General features: G+C 46.0%; 2 protein-coding genes across 4 annotated transcripts in view; one reads left to right on the top strand and one right to left on the bottom strand.

Annotated features, from left to right (window-relative positions):
- Positions 1-10295, top strand: part of MAPRE2 (microtubule associated protein RP/EB family member 2) — a 70490-nt gene extending 60195 nt beyond the window's left edge. For all 3 annotated transcript variants that reach the window (XM_054179633.1, XM_054179632.1, XM_054179634.1), the window contains 3 exons: positions 931-1070; positions 6831-6989; positions 9918-10295. In XM_054179633.1, the coding sequence (XP_054035608.1) occupies positions 931-1070; positions 6831-6989; positions 9918-9989 (371 nt within the window). In that variant the 3' untranslated portion in view covers positions 9990-10295. The remainder of the gene's footprint in view (positions 1-930; positions 1071-6830; positions 6990-9917) is intronic.
- Positions 10296-16007: 5712 nt separating this feature from the next.
- Positions 16008-24064, bottom strand: part of LOC104303092 (ethanolaminephosphotransferase 1) — a 43641-nt gene continuing 35584 nt past the window's right edge. The window contains exons 7-10 of the mRNA XM_009903675.2: positions 23507-23555; positions 22149-22329; positions 18279-18461; positions 16008-17116 (exon numbers count right to left, since the gene is read on the bottom strand). Coding sequence (XP_009901977.1) covers positions 17051-17116; positions 18279-18461; positions 22149-22329; positions 23507-23555 — 479 coding nt within the window. The 3' untranslated portion in view covers positions 16008-17050. The remainder of the gene's footprint in view (positions 17117-18278; positions 18462-22148; positions 22330-23506; positions 23556-24064) is intronic.

Below are 24064 nucleotides of genomic sequence, written 5' to 3'. Positions count from 1 at the left end.
ATGGATGGGAGAGAGGGCTGGACTTCTGGCTCCTTAACCCAAGCAATTTTGGTACCAGGTGTTTGTCCACTGCATGTATTCCTAGTTGGCAGGAAAAGACTGAGTCAGAGCACAGTGAACAGCTGTGAGGCAGGCACTCATGTTCTGGGGTTGAGCTACTGAATGGAAGAGCTGAGCATGAAGAATGGAGAGGCAGAGCAAGGTGTGCGCTGCTGTCTGGGAGGTTTTTAGGAAGGTACTGCAAACCCTTCCACACAAACATTCCTCTGCTTGGGCATTTGTGTGCCACAGGCCTTGTGAATGAGTCCCCCTCGGTTTTATGGGTAGAGATGTTGCTCTGTGTTCTGACAGATTTACAGTGCAAGTAATTAAGAACAAATAGCAAAACCTAAGGAGATCAAAACTCATCTCTTGGTCACTATGGCAACCGTGAGTTCACCCACGGGTTGGGTTTCTGCATGCTCCACCTGAATTCCAATGCCTTTGCCTCAAGGGTGGTTTACCTGTGAAAATGAGGGAAGAATCTGACTTTATTTCAATCTTTATTTCAATTTCCTTTCTCTCCAAGGAAACTGAAGATAGATTTGTACACTAAATATTGGGCTGGGGGAATGGTCTGTTGATAGCTCTCAGCAGCTTTCAGCTTTAAAATATATGCCAAGGGAATATTACAGTCTTGATCTATTTATGCTAATTTCAGGGTTACTTTACCCTTTGGTAGCAAACTCAAGCTGCTAAGAACTGTGGTTTGTTTCCTTTCCCACTGCATAACAGCACTGAAGTTGCCCCCCGCTCCCCCAGTGTCACCTTGAAGCAAGAGAGGATGGCTCTCTGCAAAACAAACACTTCTGTTTCAGCACCAGCTTAATAGGAATGGATTTATAGTGAAGGGAAATGTTGAATATTGGGGTTTTTTATTGTGTTTTTCAGGTGCTGCTAAATCCAGTCCAGCTTCCAAACCAGGATCAACCCCTTCTCGCCCATCTTCAGCAAAAAAAGCTGCCCCAAGCAGCTCAGCATCTAAATCAGATAAAGATTTGGAAACCCAAGTCATACAGCTCAGTGAACAGGTAAATTTGCTTCAGGCATAAAATTAGATGCTTTCATTGTCACAGGCAGGCATGAAATCTAATATGGCCCTCTGTTGAATGATGTTCTCTAAAAGATTGAAGTAGTTCAGCTGAGGGGGGAAGGAGGGGGAGGGAAAAAGTTGATTTATTGTTAAAAATAACATCTGACAGAAGTCTGGTGTTTGCCAGTGCCCATAAAAGGTGACCTTAGAATGACAGGTAAGTCTTGCTGAAGTATGATAATCTTATTAGGCATGGAAATGGTGTGTTGTTTTTTATTTCACTTTGCTCTTGTGTACTCCAAATGTGAAATAAATCATTTTCATTTGTTGCTGTGGAGATAAAAGGCCTGCTTGGGATACTGAGGTGTTAGGGATTTGCAGCTGCAGTCAGACCCAGCTAATTGCACTCTGCTTTCAGGAAAGAAGGTGTTAAGAGGGTAGTATGCCTTTTTAATTCAAAAATCTCATCTACCTTTGTGAGAATTCTTAGTTATTTATAATGATCTGCAATATAATGCTTCAGAATGCCTTTAGTGTAGGGAATGTGATGGCTTCATTTTCATTTATGTAATGCAGCCTTATTGCATGCTGTTGTTCCTGGGTGTGCAAGTGTCTCTGCATTGGACAGTGATCAATATCTGCATCTGGCTCAAGACTCTGCTGGCAGAGTGGTGTAAATGGCACTAGTGTAAATCTTGCATAGAATCAATAAGGTTGAAAAAGCCCTCAAAGATCAAGTCCAGCCTGTCACCCAACACCTCATGACTACTAAACCATGGCACCAAGTGCCTCATCCAGGCTCTTCTTAAACACTTCCAGTGATGGTGACTCTACCACTTCCCTGGGCAGCACATTCCAATGGCCAAAATCTCTTTCTGGGATGAACTTCTTCCTAACATTCAGCCTAAACCTCCTCTGGCACAGCTTAAGACAGTGTCCTCTTGTTCTGGTGCTGGTTGCCTGGGAGAAGAGACCAACCCCCACCTGGCTACAACCTCCCTTCAGGGAGTTTTTGTTGTTCAGGTAGTAGTTGAGGCCTGATCCTTGTTTGTCCCAGATGAGGGAAAAAGGAAAGGAAAAACCTATTTTACAGTCTGAGCTGGCTGGCAGCTATGCTCAGGAAGGCATCATTATGCTGGATCAAGTATCATTTTCCACAATTAAGGGCATTTTGGTTTCAGGCTTTCAGTGACCTCAACAACAAAGATTTCAGTTTGTTGGGGCACTGTTTGCACATTCTTGGTCACTGTTACGCACTTAAAGGTGGTGGATGGATAGCCACAGCCCACACTTGGTATGCTGCAGATGCAGGATGTGATTCTGAGCAGCCCAGGGCACAACAAGGTCCACCAACTGAGAGGTCCCTGGGCTGTTGGTTGTTGCTGTAATATCAAAGTTCTTCCATGTTGTACAAGGAAGGGATGTGTGTGACTTTCATGGAATCTTTTTCACATTCTTTTTGACTTGCTGGAAAGTGTCCAGAGAAGGGCAACAAGGTTGGTGAGGGGTTTGGAGCACAAGCCCTATGAGGAGAGGCTGAGGGAGCTGGGGTTGCTTAGCCTGGAGAAGAGGAGGCTCAGGGAAGACATTATGCTGTCTACAACTACCTGAAGGGAGGTTGTAGACAAGTGGGGGTTGGTCTCTTCTCCCAGGCAACCAGCACCAGAATAAGAGGACACAGTCTCAGACTGTGCCAGGGGAGGTTCAGACTGGATGTTAGGAAGAAATTCTTCATAGAGAGAGTGATTGGCCATAGGAATGTGCTGCCCAGGGAGGTGACAGATTCACCATCACTGGAGGTGTTTAGGAAGAGACTGGGTGGGGTGCTTGGTGCCATGGTTTAGTTGATTAGGTAGTGTTGGATGATGGGTTGGACTCGATCTTGAAGGTCTCTTCCAACCTAGTCTGGCCTGGTCTATTCTGTTCTGTTCTATTCTATTCTAATGACAGAGTGGAGTTCAAGCATCAGCTCAGTGCAACTTAAACCATGACATTTGCACTCAGAAGTCAGAATGTGTTTGCTTCAGGAGGAAGAGTTGGTTGAGATCTAAGCAGCATAAAAGCATTTGATCTTGACTAAAATAGACAATCGCTATCACATCCACTGCTAATGCATGCCTAGCACGTTCCATGTGTGAAACCCTTAAGCTTTATATACAAACAACCCAGAGGGAAGACTGATGATTTCCCCCATCACCAAAGAGAAGTTTTGAAGATTTGGAAAGTTGGTGCTTTAATAGCTAGCTTTGAAGAGCCCTTTTCTAGCCAGAATAGTCTGGAAGGCTTTTATAACGCTGGCAGCGTTAGCACTTCCCACTAATGGTTACTTGTGCGCCCTGGGCATATAACATGAGCCAAAAAAAGCTGTGCTGCAAGCAGCTCTGAGCCAGGCTTTTCTGACCCCAGTCTGAACATGCTGAAAAAGCCAAATTGCCCATGTTTTACCATTCTCCAGCAACCAGGGAGATGAGGGCAGCAGCCACTTTCGCTTGGTTGCTGTCTTACTTCTGAGTAAGAAATGTTGAATGGTGTCTGTGGATACCAAATGACTCTGCTTTTTTCATCCCTTTCATGGGTGGCAGCTAAGGGAGGTTGAAACATCTGAACTGTGATGCAGTTTGTAGTGGAAAATTGTTAGTGAGGCTGTCCATACACAGTGTTTTACCATTTGTAACCCATCCATAACATTTGCTAGTTTAACAGCTTCCAACAATCTTAAAGTTTCTCTTAAAATGCTCTTAGTGATTGCCTGCCCCTGTGCTGGTAAATTGAACACTTCCAAGGAATCTCACTGTGTGCTGGAACTTGTTTATCCAGAGCATTTAAAATATTAAAGTGATCCCTGCTGTGCTAGCCAGCAGAATCCCAAGGAGTTTGAGTGGAGCTGAGGAGACAGCACAGACCAGGGGCCATTACACATGGAGAGTGGTCCCAGGAGCTGCTAACTGTGTGCTAGTACACACAGAGCTCCTGAAAGCAGCACCATCCTGGCTGCATGGCTGCACTGTGTACTTAGTCTCCAGCCTGGTTCTGCAGTCCTGTGAATATTCATAGCACCAAAACATGCCAACAGGGAAAAGAGCAGTTGGTAACGAGTGCTGCTTCTGCACCCCTTAACTGGATGGCAGAGAGGTGTTTCTGGTCCAGAAATGGAGGATGGGAGTTAATATGCACAGTTCCTCATACAGGATGAGCCTTTTGGCATGGTCATAGGAGGGGCATGTGCTAAGGGTCTGAAGCAAAACAAATGAACATGTCACAGGTGGGTTGATGTATGACTGGAGAAAAGTCTGTCTGGTTTGGTTACAAAAACATTTGCTGTGCACTTCAGTTAATTTGCTTGGGGCACATAGGCACTGTTTAATGATTCCATTTCTTAAAATGGAATTAATGTGCTAGAATGAAAACAGGAGAATGCCTCCATAGTAAATAGGTCAGGAGGAGGGATGGTCTGAGCCATTAGTTGCCAACGTTTCAGCTGAAGTTTGTTGTTCTCCCAAGCTCTGGCAGGCAGAGAGCAAGAGGTCTGAAAGCAGTTATGCTCTTGTTCTGTCTGGATGCAAGCATTGCTCTCAAGGATAATGCTGCTGCAGATCCAGAAGATAGTTCTTAAATGTAAGGTCTTCATCTGCAGACTGAAATCTTGTGAAGTCTTGTTCCATTTCACTGTTCCTACTTGAATGAATAAATTAGTGGTAGGGTGGCTGAGCCTTGCACCAGTCATAGATCCCCACTGGCAAGGGAAGGCTTTTGGGTGTCACACTTGGGGCATCTGGTCAGGAATGGGTTAGTATATGAATGAGATGCTCTGAGATCCTGCCCTGGTGGCGGGTCAGTTCTGCTGCCTGACACCTCTGAGAGTGCAAACAAAGGTCAGAAAAAGGCAGGGCTAGCTCAGCAGCTATGGACAGATGAACTGATGGGGGTTAGCAGGCTCTCAAATCCTTGAACTCTGCTGCTGTTTGTACTAGTGAAGGAAACAAACCAGCTTGCAGTACAACTGGCAGCACAGAACTTTCTGTTACATTTTATCTGTTGGCTGAAATGCAGTCTGATGTGATTTGATTTATTTAGCATGGTTTACTCAGGAAATCATTTGTATAATTGCAGGCTGTAAGATGTGCAGGCTAATTTGGCAGCAGTGTGGATGTGATCAGGGTCAGTGTGTTTCCTGCAGACAGCTTCATCTGTGATTATTCCTGGTGGTTGTTACACTGCTGTCCAAATTTGAGAGCCACTTGCACGTTATCTTGAGTGTGCATACACTGTTGGGCAGCACTTGAACTGTTGTGCTCCCATAAAACTGTTCTTTTTTAAATGTGTGTGTGTGTATATGGGTATAAAATCATATTGCAGCATCTCTCGTGGTGTCGTGAAGCCTAATCATTAGCAACTGTGCTGCCTACAAATGATTTCTGCAGCAGTACTAGTGATCAAATTGAGTCTGACAGTTTAGTTTGAAGACTCACATGAACAAAGCTGCCAAGAGAAGGCTACTTGGGATTTGAAGGAATTTCTTGGTAGGAAGAGCACTGTCAATCAGAGGAGAAAGTCCACGGTGCAGCAGGTTGTGTGCTGAAACGTGGACGTGTAATGATAGGGTAAGTGGGGAGGGAGGAGAGGAGAGGTGAAAACCCAACACAGCAGCGTTACAACTAACTAGGTCTTGACCATTTCCCTTTGAACTTCTCTGCTACATCCACATGGTTTTAGGCAAGATGTGTCCAATGTGTCAGAGGACACAGTCTCAGGCTGCGCCAGGGGAGGTTCAGGCTAGATGTTAGGAAAAAGTTCTATACAGAAAGAGTGATTGCCCATTGGAATGGGCTGCCTGGGGAGGTGGTGGAGTCTCTATCATTGGAGGTTTTCAGGAGAAGACTTGATGGGGTGCTTGGTGCCATGGGTTAGTTGTTTGGGTGGTGTTGGATTGGTTGATGGGTTGGACGCGATGATCTTGAAGGTCTCTTCCAACCTGGTTTATTCTATGTTCATAGAATCAATAAGGCTGGAAAAGACCTCAAAGATCATCAAGTCCAACCAGGCACCCAGGAACTCATGATTGCTAAACCATGGCACCAAGTGCCACGGCCAATCCCCTCTTGAACACCTCCAGGGATGGTGACTCCACCACCTCCCTGGGTAGCACATTCCAATGGCTAACAACTCTCTGTGAAGAACTTTCTCTTCACCTCAAGCCTAAACTTCCCCTGGTGCAGCTTGAGACTGTGTCCTCTTGTTCTGGTGCTGCTTGCCTAGGAGAAGAGACCAACCCCCTCCTGGCTGCAACCTCCCTTCAGGTAGTTGTAGAGAGCAATAAGGTCTCCCCTGAGCCTCCTCTTCTCCCGGTTGATAGGTTTCCCAACAACTGCACCTTAATCCCAGTAAAATTATGCTACTGAGCTGAAGATTTCATTAATGACCATTAATGACTGCTGTGGCAGCTTGGTTAGGAGACAAATCTTAAGTAGGCCTGATTCCTCAACTGCTGCTTTGGGTTTCAGTCTAAAAGAGCACTGAGAAAATTGACATATAAGGATCAAGGTTAAGATATGCCCCAAAGGTGTCATGGGGGAGCGTGATTTACTCTTCTCTGTTGTGTAAGGCTCATTATAGCACTTCAGAATAAAGAGTGGACTTCATTTCAAGCTGTCAAATTCAACATGTATTGAAGATTGTCTAGCATGCATAATTTTAGACTGGCTTGTTTTGTCTGGAGTGCACCTCACAACTGATGCATCACATCTTGGTTTATATGCAGGTACACTCGTTAAAAATTGCACTTGAAGGCGTGGAGAAGGAAAGGGATTTCTACTTTGGCAAATTAAGGGAGATTGAACTTCTCTGCCAGGAGCATGGGGGAGAGAACAATGACCTTGTCAATCGGCTAATGGAAGTCCTTTATGCTTCAGATGATCATGTAAGTTCAAGCTTAATATCTTCTATTTAGACAAACCAGCTTAATTTTGTACACAGTTAGGGCAAGGTATTGGGTCATGTCCTGTATTTAGGGCAGCAGAACTGCAGCAGCTGGGATTTCCATGCTTCCTCCTCCAGAAAGAAAGCTTTCATTTGCAAACAGTGCACTGAGCCTGGAGAAGGGACTCAGGTCCCTTTTGGCTCTTTTGGTGTAGCCTTTACGTTCTAGGTTGGCTCAAGTTGATCTGAAAGGGGAGGAGGGTGTCCCAGTTTCACACAGTTTTCATGTGGCTCTGAGCCTGAGGGATTTTGTCTGGTTGGTTTGGGGTGGGGTTTTTTGTTTGGTTTTGGGGGGGGGGTTGGTTTTGATTTGTGGGGGTTTGGGGAGGCTGTTTTCATCTTCTGCCTGTTTGCATAAATATTTTTTTTTTTACTCACATTGAAAAAAAACCCTCTTCATTTTAACCTGTTGACAGTCAGAAATGCTGAGAGATGCTGTTCAGTGTCTACAGCTGTGAACCTTCTCTAGCCCGTGTGGCAGTGCTGTAATGCATAGGGAGCAGGTTGCCAAGTACATGACTCTATCTGCAGAGATAATGCTCCTCAGCATTTTTTTTCCTTATCCTGTTGCTATAGGCAAAATTCTTTCTTGTGCATAGCCAGTAATCCTCTATTACTAAAATTTCAGCAATGTATTGTCTGCAAGATTAAGCAAGAATCTCATCTTAGCTCTGTAGACACTGAAACAAAGCAAGAGGCTGCAAGGGGTGCTGGTTAAATTCCTCCAAAACATTCAGGGATGATGATTCAGTGAGATTTAGCTGAACTGCTCCCATTCATGTTAACTAAATCCCTCTATGTGCTGTAGTGATGACTGACCCTTCAGTCTCCAGTGGATGATGGCTTTGGCTCCAGAGGGTAAAAGCATCAATTTAATCTCTCAGCAGCATGGTGGTACTGTGGGGCTGGCTTCTCTCTGTCCCCAGAAAGCTGCTGCAGCAGCAGTCAGCTGACTTTGAATTATCAGGAGTAGTGTCCAAGGAATTTGTAAGTCACATGTCTGTCTGAAAAAAAAAGAGAAATAGAGCTTAAATGAAAGTTAGGTGCCAGAGGGACACAAGCTTGCTGCTGACAAGGGGTCACTGCTCAGATGAGAAGTGACAGGGCAAAGAGGATTTGTTCAGCGGTGCGGGGGAGTGCTGGAACAGGAGGAGGAAGCCATTATTTTCACAGCAATAAACAACAAGACAAATTTGCCAGGTATGTGATAACAGGCTTTAAAGAGTTATATGTAAATATATAGTGGTCAGAGGAAATGTCTTCTGGATTCAAGATTTATTTACAAAGCAAAGCCAGAAAAATCCCTCTGCTCCCCATACCCCTACCACATCTGTCTATTGGCTTAAGCAGCAAGTGATTCCTTGCTGAGGAATGCATTCATTGCTTTTCTTCCTGCAGTTTTCCTTGCTGGCAGAGCACACTGCAAAATGTTTTACATCAGTCCACCTCCCAGTGTGTTATCTGCTGTCTCCCTCCAAGTCTTTCTCTGTTGAAAGCATCCATGCCTGTGCATGAACCTCATAGGATGGCCTTGCCTTTAAGATGTGTTTGTAGTTGGAGTCTGGATATGTCGCTGTGATCCTAAAGATAACAGTAGAGGGACCATTCCCCGTGCAAATTTTGGGTACCTTTTAGTGAGAGACTTGGATTTCCTCATCTTCCAGGGTGCATTTTCATCTCAATTCAGCAGACTGTAATTTGCTGAGGAAAGACCTCAATGCATTAGCACTAAACCCAAGACTGTGGTTCCCTTGCTGATGCAGGTGCTGCTTACTACTTGTTTTTGGACTTTGCTGTCTCGTTGCCCTGCTTTGCTCTTCAGATCTGACTTTTATCTCTCTGTAATGAATTTGTCCCAGGTTAAACTCTGTATCTCACAGCATTTTGCAGGTTAATCCCTTGTTGACAGCAGCTTGGCTTTCCCAACCCCTAGATGAGAAACAGCTCCAATTCCCAAGCCACAGGCAACTCCAACATTCCTAGTTTCTTGCTAGAGAGTTCACTGTAAATCCATTTCAGATTGTTTAGCTCTGTTTCAGTGTGTCTCAGGTATACAGAGGCAAAGTGGGGGGGGGGAGGGGGAAGCATCATTGCCTTAATTTTAAGGATTTGTGATGTTTATAAATGATATTGTAGCCATGAGGCTTTTCTTCAGGAAAGGAAAGCCCGGGAGTGCAGCCCATGTGCACTGCCCAAGCGATCCTTGCCCAAAGCCTTGTGCTTGAATGCAGTGACTAACGAATTTGTTTGCAGTCTGACCTCAAAAAGGAGGCCGAGTTCAATTTTTAGAGCAGGTGATAGCAAAACTGTCATGTCCATTTAGTGGTACAAGCCTGGAGTGAAAATGCTGTGAAAACTACAGCAGACAGATTCAGAAATGCTTGGACAACCTGCACGTGGGGAGGACATGAGGACACGAGCACCCAACTGCTGAGCACCTTGCTGTCTAGCTGTTCAGTGTGGTGAAGCAGCAGAAGAGTTAACACTCAGTGATGCTGCAAACTGCTTTCTCTAGGGCAGTACCAGTACTGCATGTGCACTACTTAAAAGCAAATGCATGTAATGGAAATGTTACAAGGTGCTGCTGCTCTTGGGTAGCAGCTCAGTTTGGACTTCTGTGCATGAAAATGAGCAGTTAAGCTTGAGGTGATGGAGCGTGCCCTGAGGCAAGGTTACATGAGAATCACAGAACGCTGGGTTGGAAGGGACCTCCAGAGGTCATCTAAGTCCAATCCCCTCTGCGGCAAGCAAGGGCATCCTCAACTAGATCAGGTTGCCCAGAGCCCTGTCGAGCCTCACCTTGAATATCTCCAGGATCTGAGGAATGCTTTCTGCTGAAGAATGTTTTGGGCTCTCTTTCTCCCTGCAGGAGAGCCACACAGAAGAGCATGAAGGTGAAGAGCAAGTCCATGAACAGCCCCAGCAGCAGGAGGAGTACTGACTCAGCCAGCCTCTCTGACAATTTTCGTTTTGTGTGAGAACTTTCTTCTGGAGAATGGAACATGTGCGGCCTCAAACTTGAAATCAGTTCACTCCCAGCCTGCCATTAACATTTCTGTACCATAGTGAGTGCCAGCCAGCCACTGCATTCTGTACCCATCCTTTGCCGAGACGCGTTTGCCGACGTCTTCTTTCGGTGTATCTTCCCAAGAGGGTTTGTAGGGCTACATCACCTACTGTACATCACTGCAACTTCACCACTTGGCTGCTTGAGATTTGTTCTGCTCTTTAAAAAAAACAAAAAAAACAAACAAACAAAAAAAAAATCAAAAAAAAGATATTTATTTTTTTTTCCCTGTTTTTTTTTTTTTGTCTGAAGTATGATCCACTTGTAACTTGTTCTGACATATTTATATTGGCATTTTGTGTGGCAAGAAGTACCCTACCACTAGCTGTCTCTCTCACTTTGTGGTGCTTTTGCTTTGGGTTTTCTTTTTTGTTTGTTGGGTTGTTGTTTATTTTCCCTAGTACATCTGCCCAGGGGCATACATGTGGATGAAGAGTTGGAGTGAAGGGATACAGTGGAAGTCATGCTCAAGCCGTAACGGTGAGGGAGGGAAACGCTCGTGTTGCTCGTGTTCGTTCTTTTCCCTGCCTCCACAAAATGGAAGGCAGAGCAATCTGTTTCACAAGGAGGTATTTAAATCCCTGTGTTAGCTCGTTAGAAAGCTGCATGGTATGTTTTTTTGGCTTATTTCTGGAGGAACAGACATCCACTTAAGTTTCTTGAAAACCCTCCCGGTTTCCTGACTAGTCAATAGACGTTTCCCAGCTTTTCTTCCTTGCTGAGGAACAGTCCCAGTCTCCGGCTGCAGCTCTGCCTCCACAGAGCTCAGTGCTGATGGAGAGGTCTCCTTGACACAAGTGTAGCTGCAGGACATGATCTCTGCTGTAATGCTTGGCTTCCCACCCCCCAGGAAAGGACAAAGTAGGCCAGCTCCTTCAGGTCTCCTCCTCCCCTCTGCTGCCCTGGCCATATGAGTATGGAAGATGGAAAACATCCTCACTAGTTCAAGGCGTGGAGGGGGAAATCGGCACCAGCCCTGAAACCCCCCTGAGCTCCCTTTGGGTGGGTGGTGGACACCTCACTGGTGTTGAGGCTGCCTATGAAGCACAGAGGGGCAGTGAGGAGCCCTCCTGAGGAGAGCACACATCAGAGGGGTGCAGCTGACCGAGCGAGGGGCGGTTCTGCGCTTGGCTGACTCCTCCAGTGAGGCTGGCACAGTGCAGAACCAGGTCTGCCCTGGAGATGTCTGCAGGGAGAACTCCCCTGCCAGTGCAGTCCCATTGCCCTGTTCTACATGAGGGTATTTTATGAAGAGAGGTGTCTTGAAGCATTCCTTATCCTTCTCCTAAGACTGTGCATTGTACTCTCTGAATATTTAATGCTTGCTATTTTGGGTCTCCCACCTGATCTTCACTCTGGATTGTTACACTGATTTAGCAGGTACATGGAAGTGCCATCCCAATTGGCAGGCGCTGAAAAACTCCAAGCCTATTGAACAATTATATCATCTTAGACCTTCCTAGGCTCCTAAAGCATAAGTTGCCAGCTTACACTTCCATGGAAAGGTTTTCAGTTCATCAGCTGCCCATCTCTCACACACGTGTGCAGCTTTCTCTTCCTAATAATCTTCTGCAGCTAAGTGGCTCTTGGTTAAATGTGAGATCCCTGCTGTTGTGTTGCACCACAGACAACGTGTAAAATACTGTTAAGCACTATCTAGAACAGGTGTTGCCAGGTCCTTGGTCGCTCCCCCTGCTCAGCAGAAGAGTTTCTGGATCCTGTGGGCTGAAGGTTTCCCAGCCCTGCCTCCAGCATTGACCTCACGTCCTGCCCCGTGATGACAGTACTGCAGTACCTGCAGGCCAGCGCTTCCCTTTCCCGGTTTGATTGGTTACAAATAAAGTCTGGTTGATTAAAAACAAATGTGTATATCCCATACCAAGGACTTCCAAGAACCACCACAAATGGGGGAATTGTCATTTCCATTGTATTTGTGTTTATTAGAACCTATGTACCTATTACAATTGTCATTGTAATAAACGGTAGTTCTTCATAATACCGGTGAAGAGCAGTTGCTCATTTTTGTCCAGACTTCCAAGATGTCCTTTTAACCTGCATGGGGATTCCTGATGGGGGCCAGGAGTTGGGGATCAGGATAAGCCTCATTTCATCAGCACCAGTCTCTGCTTAACTGCAGTTCATCCTTCTGCTAATGCCTGAGCAGATAGATGCATGGAGAGCACTTCCAAGAGAAAATGTTTTGCTGAAGGTGCGAGGGGTTGGGTTGCTGAGCTCCTCGGGGGAGGGGGTTCACAGCCTGGCTCCTCTGCCTTTCTCTTTTTCTCTCTTTGAAGCACATATAAAGAAAAAAGAAGAAAATAATTTTGAAAATAGTAATAAAGCTGAACTGCATTTCCTGAAAACTCCTTATATCCCATTTCTGGTCTGAGGACCATTGCCCTCACTGTTTGTATCAAGGGGGGAGTGACTGATGTAGGGGAGCTGGGGCAGCGAAAGTACCTCGTGGGCACCAGAAATTTGGCTGTGCTGAGGGGAAGAGCGATGCTCTGCGAGGGGAAAGAGTTGTCCTTCCCCCCCCCTACCCTTACCCCCCTGTGAGTAACCCATTCTTCCCTCCTGGTTTTAATATGCATTTGTAATTACCTTGACTAAATAGCACACCATAAAGCTTTGGTTCTATATTAAATGTAAACTGAAAGGAATGTAAACATATGTATTGTTAATTATAAATAGCTGAGTGATGGCGTAATAGATGCGAGGGACAGAAACAAGAAGTCTCATTCAGCTGTTACCAGTCCTTTGACATTAGCCACAGACTGTTGCATGGTAGAGTAGATTTCTTTTGGTCTGGATATGTGAATAACTTGACTTGCATTGATCTTTTTACATATTTAATAAAAAAAATACATGTTAAAAAGTATCTGTCCAGCTCTAGAGCCTATTCGAGACTTTCGAAGAGACTACTTCACTGCTTTAAATGCCTCTGGTTGTTTCAGGTGGGAGCAGGAAGGAAAAAGAGAGGTGCTTTAAAAAAACAAGCAAGCTAACAAAAGAATTACAGAATGTTAGGGGTTGGAAGGGAGCTTGACAGATCACCCAGTCCAAACCCCCCCTGCCAGAGCAGGATCATCTAGGGCAGGTCACACAGGAACGCAACCAGGAAGGTTTTGAATGTCTCCAGGCGAGACTACAACCTCTCTGGGCAGCCTGCCCCAGGGCTCTGTCACCCTCACAGTGAAGCAGCTTTTCCTTGTGTTCACATGGAACCTTCTCTGCTCCAGCTTGCACACATTGCCCCTTGGCCTATCACTGGACATTTAGGCTGGAGGTTAGGAAGAAGTTCTACACAGAGAAAGTGATTGTCCATTGGAATGGGCTGCCCAGGGAGGTGGTGGAGTCACCATCATTGGAGGTCTTTAAGGGGAGACTTGATGGGGTGCTTGGTTGCATGGTTTAGTTGATTAGGTGGGTTGGATAATAGGTTGGATGTGATGATCTTGAAGGTCTCTTCCAACCTGGTTTATTCTATTCTGATATCTTGCCCCATCCTCCTGACACTGCCCTTCACATAACCGTGAAGTCACCCCTCAGTTCTGTGTGTGTAGGTGTTTGTTTTCCCCAAGAGCTGAGTGACTGCATCCCCTTCCAAAATCAAGAAAGCAAATGCAGCTGTGTATCTGCATGTAAGCAGAATGTTCTGCTCTGTGGTAAATGCTTCCCCACTTCAAAGAACTGAATCTCCTCTTCTCTCTGAGTTTGGATACGGTAAAAGCAAAACTCGCAGCAGCCAGGAGGTGAAGAGAGTGCTAAAGTGAGAGCACTGAAGCTTGCAATGGCCCTGTATTCAGAGAGGCATTTTCAGTGTAGCACCTAAAGCCACCTACATTTTAGATTAAAATGCTAGGTCCTTGGAAGGGGAAAACTTCATTGTCATTCTCACAGCTCTGATCTTCTGCAGCATGAGCAATGTGCTGCTCTGTCTCCAGGGCTTTGAGCCTTGCGTCAAGACCTCTTTCTGCCATGAGTTGAAGCTGGCTGGTTGTGTGCCACCACCACGAGGTCAGGTTTCTGGCAGAGGAGGGGAGGATAAAGCAGGGAGCAGAGGATCTCATTTCCAACCCAAGTGCTCAAACCTGGGACGGCAGAGCTAGGTAAGTTGCTTTTCATAAGCCATGCCATGTCTTTGGGCTAGTGTGGGTGCTCAAAAGCACTAAACAGTTCAATTAGCTGAAAACTTTCTGCTGTAATGTGACCCAAACCCATTGTGCTGGGCTTTTAGGTCATCTCCACAGAGCTCTCTGACTTGATAAAACAGCTCCTGTGACCATCCCACCCGGTGAAGAAAGCATTTTTATTTGTGTTCACTGAGCCAGTTGCCATCCAAGGTGGCTTCACAATTCAGTGTAGATGCTGGGCACTGCATGATCTGGTTTGCTGTTTGTTCTTACAGAGATTGTAGTGACAGGCTGCTTTAAAAAAAGGGGAAAGAAGGTTACCTGCCCTCTTTCCATACAGAAAGCTGCATGAGAAAGCTGGCAGGAGCTTCATTTCCTTTCCAAGGGGTAGTGTATTTCTCTTTAGAAAGGTGCAAGTGCAGGCAGGTTGTGGACATTCAAGTTTTCTAACTTCATTTAATGAAATATTCCAAAATACTCCATTACAGTGCATCAAATCCTGTGACTTCTGGGACCCTTGTTTCCAGCTCTTTCATAAGTGCAAGACAAAGGGAAAAGGGAAACCTGTCCAGAGTGTCTCCAGTGCCACGACGTTCAACCCAGAGGTATTTTTGGTGGTTGTATTTTAGCTCTTCTCATCAGGGCTGCCTCCAGATGCTTTTGACGGGCAGGTTAAATAAAACCTGCTGAAATAGGTGAGTCTCTTGTGGCAGTGTCTCTAGTTTCAGATGTAGTATTTAGCTGCAGCAAACAGATTGCAGGGTGCATCAAGCTCATTTCTCTTCAAACACAGAACTGCCTTTTTTTAGCAACCTCACTAAAGAAACAGCTGTCAGCCTTACTCCAGAAAAGAGACCTCAAGCAGTTAGGGAGCACTCCATGGAGACCTGGTGCTCCACTGGTATCATGCAGGGCAGGGAAGAAGGCTGGAAGATGTCTCTTGTTGCTCTAACCTCAGAGCTGGACCTTGGCAGGGCTGGAGGGTGCAGGAACGTCCTTGCCCTGCCTGAGTCTGCAGGGCTCAGCAAGTCTTCAAACCAGCATTAACAGGATGCCCTGGGTCCTCTGCCTAACACAAGCCACTGGCCACAAGTAATTGGCTATTGGAATGTGCTGCCCAGGGAGGTGGTGGAGTCACTGTCCCTGGAGGTGTTCAAAAAAGGATTGGATGTGGCACTTGGAGCCATGGTTTAGTTGTCAGGAGGTGTTGGGAATTGGGTAATAGGTTGGACTTGATGATCTTTAAGGTCTTTTCCAACCTGGTTGATTCTATGATAAGCCTTAAGCTGCTAAGTGTGATTGAAGTAAGATGCTCACCTGGGGGTTGGGACCTCTCAAAAGTCAGCCCTGCTAATGTGGTAGGTCAACAACTGTAACAGGTGGAACAAGCAAGGGGAAGCTGCTGACCAAGGTATGATTAGTCAGTGCTCAGCTGCAAGTACTAACAGGAGTTACTGCTGCAAGGGTGTGTTACCTGGGGGGGGGAAATGATCAGGCCTGTGATAAAGCAGGAGAAATAGTCTTAAGAACTGGGGAAAAAATTGAACTTAAGGCTCAGCAACTCAACAACTACATTTCTGTTCTGCTTGTGGCAAGTGAGAGAGTTAGCTGGCAATACACAGGCCAGGCCCTCAGTCACATCCCCTGCAAGAAATGCAACCCAAGGCTTACCTTGGGGAAAGTGGACAGATTGGTTCATTAGTGCGTCAAGGCCAAAAAGCCCCTCTGGCTAGGGCAATGTGTGAGCTCAAAGAGATGAAACTCAAATTCCTGCTCCTTCCTCCGAGGCATGCAGGAAGCTGACATCCATGCCAGATGAAGTGAGCAGGTAACAGCTACATGCAAACGTGTGAGGGGTCAAAAAAAGCTTCTCTTGTCTCATATTTTTTTGGTCAGTATCTAAAAACCCCAAGGATCTGGGTTGAGCACACAGGCAAATCATGATTTGTTTAGCACTCTGCACTCCTAGATGAGGTTTCACTAACTACTTTTGCAGTGAAATATGAGAATCTTCAAAGGTCTGCTGGCCACATTTACCCTCAGCTGGTTACCTTTGGAGAGTGTGTTGCTTATTGCTACTGAAATATCAGCTCTGTGCCTGTTACTGCCTAGAAAACAAGTGCAAAGGGCAGTTGCTGCTGCAGGGAGGCTGCATTTCTGACAGATACAGGTCAGCTGTGAGTACTGGGGGCGGGGAGGGGCAGAAATCCTGTGTTTCAAATCCACTTGACCATGTCCACAGCTTGCTGAGCTCATTCTCTTTTCTTCACACCTCCATCTGAGGTGCAGAAAACACTGAATGTGTGGAAGCCCTTCAGGAGGTTGTATGGAAGGAATGGGTTGTGAGAAAATAAATCTGGAAAATGAAGCAGGCACAGATGTCTGAGTGGGAAGGACATAAAGGGAGGGTTTGCATTGCCAGAGTCCCACTGGTGAGCAGGCTGGGCAAAGCCAGTGCTGGTTATAAACCATCAGGGATCTCATGTGACCCAGCGTGGATTGATCCAGGACTTTGGGCACAGTGGGGAGGACCAGGGAGACAAAAGCTTCAGGGACAGTCATAGCATGGCATTAGTGAGGAGAATAAATATTAGCAGCAGAACAACTGGGCAAACACTTCTCTGCTGGACAGGAATCTTCCTCTGAGATGAAGCATCTTCTGCATAGCTCATTGTCGCTGTAGTTCGGGTATCAACTATTCTATTCTTTGGTTGTTCTAATCAGCTCAGTTCCAACTTTGTATCACATCAGAAGAGTTGTAAATCACCAAGGGTTACAGTCTGAGCAGAGTGCAGGTGTTCACTCCTGGACACGTTTCTTCAGGGAAAAGATGTAAATGTTCAGGTGCTCACTCAGCTGCCTGCCCTGAAGAGAAATGACAGAGAGGAGATTGTAAGTGCTTCACAATTAGCCATCTCTCTTCTGCTGAGCAGAGGGAGTAGGACCCAACCACAGTTCTCATGTACTTGGGGAACCTACAAGTACTGCAGGCAAGAGAGCTGTGGTCTTTGCATTCCTCTTGCAGCACACTGATGGGAAGTTAAATCTCTCCAGCCCAGATTCACAGATGACACAACTGGGCTGCAGCTGGGCCCCTCTGTCACTACTCAGTTTTGGCCAGCTGTTTCCATTCTGACCTCCACTGCCTGGCCCATATCAGTGCTGGGGTAAAATCCCCTATGATGCCAATGTCTGCTGACAAAAGGCTTCCTTCAAAGGAAAATCCTTACAGCCCAGTGGTGTATCTTAAATACAAGAATGCTGACCAGCTCCCTCTGCAATGTGATCTTTGCCATGTGAAGTGTTTTTATCTAAAAGCAAACCCCCACTAAGACACTTTGCTGAGGATTATTTGACAATACCCTTTAGAAAAGAGGGCATTAACTGAGGGAAAACGAATGTAAGCAGTAATTCAGATGGCAATAAATGACAAAACTGATATCTAGCAGACACAAATATGTGCTGATAACACTGAATGAACTGGTAAACCATTCATGTTTCCAGCTTGGGAGATGCTAGCAGAGGGCCAAGAAAAGATTAGAAACTGGGACAGCTATTTTGCTTGCAGACTCAAACTCAAGTTAACCTTATTTTATGATCTCTGTTCATGTCACTTTGCATTTTACCTTCCTGGTTGTTTTTTTTCAGTCAAGTAAGCTAAGGTAGAAAAAAAAGGGGGGAAGGGGAGAAGGAATGGGAGCATTCATGGCACAATGGGTCTTGACTGCTCCATAAAACCAGTCCATAAATATCCTGTGAAGGGTTTAAAGCTGAAACCAGGTGGTCATGTTGGAATAATTCAAGTCACTGAAGTTGCTGCACACACAAAAAGGCACTGCTGGCAGCAGACTGACTTGCTTTTTGAACTTTAGGCTAAATAAAACAAGACACATAACAAATGTCCCCATAACTGAACATTCAGACTCGGCCACTGCCTCAGCTTGGCAATGGAGCAACCATTCCCAGCCCCATCTTCCACCTGCCCTGGTGCAGCTCTCCCATGGCCGCTTTGGAGGTGCTTACTCACCACACAGACCCCATAGTGCACGTGGGCAGCTGTGAGCAGCAGGGTGAACACGATGAGCACTGCTTCTTCTGTCCAGCCCAGCAGCCCAGAGATGGCTGCGTAGACCACCAGTGCCAGCGGGAAGAGGAACCAGTGGAAGAGCTCTGGCTGGGTGCTGCTCATCTGGCAAATGATCACCTTGCACTGTGGGAGCAGAGGGCACCAGGTGAGAAGCGCTGGGTCAGCCTGAGGGGTCTAGGATAAAGTACTTCAGCTTTCTATGTGGGCTGCTTTTGATGAAGGGAAAACAAGGCTAGAGCTCAAAATGGGCTTGCTCCTGGTGAGAAGGCTACCAAGGATGGTCCTTTGGGCCTCACTGGGAGTCTTTGTAACAAAGAACATCAACCACACACTTCTGGAGACGCAGTTCTGACTCACTTTGCTTTAGGAGCACATCTTTGTGAAAGGGAAGGTTGTTTATCAGCTCATCCTTTCACAAGGGCTCATGAAGCTGTGACCCCCAGATCAAATGTGCCTCCCTTTAATCACCGGCATTTGACTCACATGGCATGCCAGCAGTCCTTTCTGGCTCATTGTGTAGAAGGGAAGGAAGGTACCATGCCACTTTTAAATCCTGTTTTCTAGCACTCCCTCATGTACTAAGCCACCATTTTCTTGGCTTGATTATGGCAGTAGGCCCCCTGGAGGTGTGGAATCATAGAATGGTCTGGGTTGGAAGGGACCTCTAAAGGTCATCTGGTCCAACCCCCTCTGCAGTCATCAGGGGCATCCTCAACTAGATCAGGCTGCCCTGAGCCCTGTAGCTGGGGCCCAGGGAATGGGATCCCACTCAGAGTGGCAGAAAAATTGAATATATGGTGCATGGTTTAGTTGAAAATAATTAGCTTCATTTTACAAAGTCCTTGAAACATAATTAGTTGAAGTTCAGCTTTTTAAACCAGTTTAGTGTGCCCAAGTGTTAGACTCCTTAAGAAATGTCTCACATGCACTATTGTCTTTCAAGAAGGAATTTAGGCACAGCTTAAATTATTTTTACTTTTTTTTAGTTAAGTTTCTCTCAAATCTTAAACGTGGCTAAAAAGAGATGTTGTGTATCCTGAAAACAGTAGAAGAATGACAAATTAATGCCTTGTGCAGTGCCTGAAATCCTTTGACAGCAGCAGGAGGAGCCTGACCACAGGGGGAAAAAAAATTACTGGCTTTGCTGTCTGTGCTGGGGGAGCTGAAGAATGCAAAACTAAGCCATGAAAAAACTTAGGAGCTTCCAGTAATGCAAAAAGTGAGCATTTGTCCCTAAAGTAAATAGATTTGCTTACGATGCACTATCAGTATTGCCTGGGAGGTTTGTGACAACCACTGGGTTTAGGAGTCCTTTGGGAACCATTCCAGAGGGTATCAGAAATTGCTAAAGCAATCTGAAAATTAGAAATTGCTAAAGCAATGCTGTTAATTTTTCCTGGCTGAACAACTGCACCTGTCTGGAGGTTGGATTCCACCCTGGTTTAAGCCATGACTACACCACATTAAGCAGGGGAGTCCGTCTTTCCTCAAACATGTGTATTGATGTTTGGAGCAATTCACCTTCAGTGTCCCACAGGTCTGCAAAATGGAACTGTGCTCCGTGCTCCTCCCTCAATTCCTTATTCCTCCTGGTCCTGAAGCACTGACCCACACTACAGGTGATGCATAAACCAGCATTAGGAGATGAAAACACTGGGAAGAAAAGGTAAGGCTATGGGACTAAACCCTGTGCTTTTCCATCCCTGTGATTACACCTTACCATGCTACGCTGGCCCTGCTGAATTTACACCTACAGCAGCTGTGGTTTGTGCCTCAGAGTAGGTCTTTAGCATCTTCCCTCTTAGCAGCTCCCTATGGAGGTTCCTCATGAAGCACCTCCTGTGTCTGAGCTGCCCCTGCTCATCAGCTGGTCACAACATCAGCCACTGCACTCTGCCTGTGCTGAGGAGCAGATGTCCCCTCTGCAGGACTTACCTACTCCATTCCCTCCTCCTGGACTCAAACATGGAGCTCTGAGGGCTTCCTGGGTGGAAGCTGTGACAGCTGTACTCTGTGACCTCAATATTTTCGAGAGATGCCCTGTGAGTAGATCTCTAAACGAGGTCTAAGCTTGTTGGCAGGAGTGGTGGTCACAGCCCATGGGCAGTCCTGCTTCTGCCTGTGGGGGCTGAGGAAAGAAGTCCTCCTCTCACAGACAAGCAGCTTTCCATTTTTTTAGGTCTTGGAGGCCTTTTGTCCTTACTTTATCCAACAATGCTGGCAATGACCTGCCTTTCTGCCTGCTCCCAGGAGGATGTCACCTCTACTCATCCTGACGTGGCTATGAGGCCAGGTCTGAGCACGGGCGCTTCGCCCAGGGGATCTGCTGGGAAACTAACTATGTTGTCAAAGGCATGAGAAGCTCAAGATACCAGCAGGGAGAGAAACATGGGCTGCAGTTTGTGGGCTACAGAACAGATAACGTAAACCCACTGTGTCAGATGACCATGGAGAAGAGCAGCATTGCCACGACAAGCCTTCCCCTGCTGCTGGAGGGGAACCTCTGTGTGTGCAAGGGATCGGAGGAGGTAAGAGGAAACAGGCTTAAAATGTTATCAATTCCAACTAACACTCATGCATTTTTAATGGTGCCTTTTAAAATGTTAATAAATTTCAACTAACACACATCCAGTTTTAATTCCCACCAGCCTCTAACACTGCAGCTGATGTCTTGGTTAGAGAAAAAAAGGCCTGAAGAAGAGGCACTGCACTCAATGCCTAATGAACTGCAGCCTCCAAAGAAACCTCTGCTTTCCTGTACTGTTTTTCTTCTGCAAGCATCCTGCCACAACTGCTCTGGGTTGGTTAAGATCTATGTGCAGAACCTGCCATCTGCCAAACTCCAACAGCACTTTCCCCAACGGTAGGAAATGATTCTCTTCCTTATTTCAGGATCTCATTCCAAAGCCTGCACTTTCAAAGCTCTCTCTCCTAATGCAAGGCACTTCAGGGCTCTGACTTTCTGAATTGGCTCCAGTGTCGCTCAGTGGCTCCATTTTATACTGCTTCCCTAAAATGAAACTAGTCACTGTCTTCTAGGGTGTTTTTAGCATTAACAGGGGGAACACCTTTCTGCTTGGCTGCAGCTCCCTTTGCCTCTCTCCCAGCAAGGAGACAGGCAAAGGGCTTCCTCCAGAGAAGAAAGCCCTTGGGGAATGGCAGTGGTTGCCCACTTCACCGTGGTTTGTGCTGTCTCACAGGCATTAAAAAGGGAGAAATTAGTCACAATGCTGTGGTACAGGACAAACTACTCTCTGGGCAGAAGGCCATTGCAAGGCCCCTGCATATCTCCACATCTTTTCCTGGCACAGACTTGTTCTGAACAGGGAAGGGGAACTGTGGGATCAGCTGAGCTGTGGGGTATGGGAATACACCTAGCATACTGATGGGCACCACAGCAGGGCAAGGCTACAACCCTCAGGCTCTTACTGGTAAATCTGTGCCTGTGCTGAGCTTTCTTTTACTTAGACAAGTCCCCAGTCCTGCCTATGTGTTGGGGAATATCTGCTCTGTTTCTGCAAATAAGGCTTCCCTAGGGTTTTCATAACCCTGCAGGAAATAAAGAAGAACCCTCTCAGAGCTGTTATGCTGAGTAGAGCAGGTATTGAGGTATTGCAGTACCCCAAGTGTCCCCAGAGCAGACAGCTGCTGTGGTGTGTTTGATAAGACAGCATAACACAGGGCATTCTGCCTCTAGCAGTGTGATTCTGCTATTAACTACAGTTTCTGTTCTCTTCTATTTTTATCTTTTTTACATAAAACTAGAAAGCTAAGCCTAAATAACACCCCCAGCACCAGCAGCATACTTACAATAACGTTTGAGAAAGCAACCCCAACCATCCACAGGAAGAGTCTTGGTTGCTTTGATAGTATGTTGCCTGGAGACAGAACCACCCAGACTGTAAGAAGCAGGAACAGCAGCAGAGGTGACACAAGAGGTAGGAGTCCTTCATACAAAGAATCATTCTTCAGCGTTTTCTTTATATGTGCTCTGTAATGAATATAAATATAATGATTTCATAGAGTAAGGAAATTTGGCCCTCTGTCTCCAGCCTGCTCCTGCTGCTGCCCCCAGCACCCTGCCCAAAGCCCTTCCTGCCCCACATCTCTTGACTCTTCACTCTCCTGCCCCAAGCTCAGGGCTATTCTTGCTTTTATTACCTGCAGAGAGCACTGTGGTATGAAAAGGGCTGTGTAAGAGTAATGCATTGTTGTCTTAAATCATAGAATAGAATCAATAAGGTTGGAAGAGACCTCAAGGATCATCAAGTCCAACCTGTCACCCAACACCTCATGACTACTAAACCATGGCACCAAGTACCACGGCCAATCCCCTCTTGAACCCCTCCAGGGATGGTGACTCCACCACCTCCCTGGGCAGCACATTCCAATGGCTAACAACTCTCTCTGGGAAGAACTTTCTCCTCACCTCCAGCCTAAACTTCCCCTGGTGCAGCTTGAGACTGTGTCCACTAATGTTCTCTCCAAAATTTAAATGCTAGTATTAATTTCCACTAATTGCTGAAGACAGGCAGAGGCAGTCCCTCCTCCAGGACCTGAGAGACCTGACATGACAGATGAGTGAAATGAGCTAGCAAATACTAGAGGAAGGCAGGCAGCATTAATAAAAATAGGCCACTGGAGTATAAACTAAGCATGTATGGAATCCCTAGGTGCAGCAAGCCAGCTCTTAGATGTAATCACAGCTTGCCACCTGCCTAGCCTCTATCTGATGGCAATTACCTGCAGGCCTCATACAGAGATGAGTTTTGCAGAAGGATGTGGAAGCCAATAAAGTGCTTCATGGAGTGCAGGATGATCAGCTACAGAATTTTACCCAGGGCAGGTAAAAATAACAAATCTCATCTGACTGCAAATAAAAAGCAGTGTTTGTAGCTACAGAGCTCTCAGCAGTTTACTGTGCAGAACCACTGTCAGGCTGCCTGGAGAGTGGCAAGGAAAAGGAGAGGAGTTCTAAACATGGAAAATAAACCAGTCAGGTTCTGAAACCTGACCAGAAAGACCCTTTAGTGCATCATCAGGGCAGCATCTGGCTGAAAGAAGCAAGGCTAGATCAAGCACTGCATTTGTTTCTCAAAGGAGGAAGCCATTAAACATACAGAATCGAATGGGAGGGGGTAGAAGTTATTTAATTGTAATTAACTTACCTGTGAATGTTGTACAGTGTTTGTGGAAATGAAAGGAATAAGCTGAAGCCTGGAAGAGAACCAAAAAAAACCTTAAAATCCTATGTAATGATGTCCAGTCCTACAGTCAGACTTTTCCCATCTAATCCCAGAGCTAGTGTGCTGGTTTGAAAACGACACAGTACTGCTGCTGTCCTTACAGGATACAAACTGAGTGTGGAGGCTTTAGGCTAAAATAAAACCTGCCTCACTTTTCCTGCTAGAAGCAGTTGCTGGTGTAGATTTTCTGGTGCAGTGTGTGACAAGACAAGAAGGATGGTTTTTAAGTTCTGATGCAGTTAGTAGATGTGGTCAGTCATTTCTCATGCAGGTTCCTCTCCTGGACCCAAGACAGATCATGGCCTCATTTTGCATGAGCTGCTCTCTCTTTATGTGGAAAGAACCCAAACCTGACACCAAAAGCCTTCCAAAGGAATATATAAAGACAGTTAACCTCAAACAGGGCTACCCACATTGCCAGGGAAATGAAAGGTTTATAGTTCCATACACTAATGTCCAGCTAATTATCTGCTTTGCTGA

Source organism: Dryobates pubescens, chromosome 3, assembly GCF_014839835.1.
Source record: "Dryobates pubescens isolate bDryPub1 chromosome 3, bDryPub1.pri, whole genome shotgun sequence".
NCBI lineage: Eukaryota > Metazoa > Chordata > Aves > Piciformes > Picidae > Dryobates > Dryobates pubescens.
This window is presented reverse-complemented; position numbering and strand designations above follow the sequence as displayed.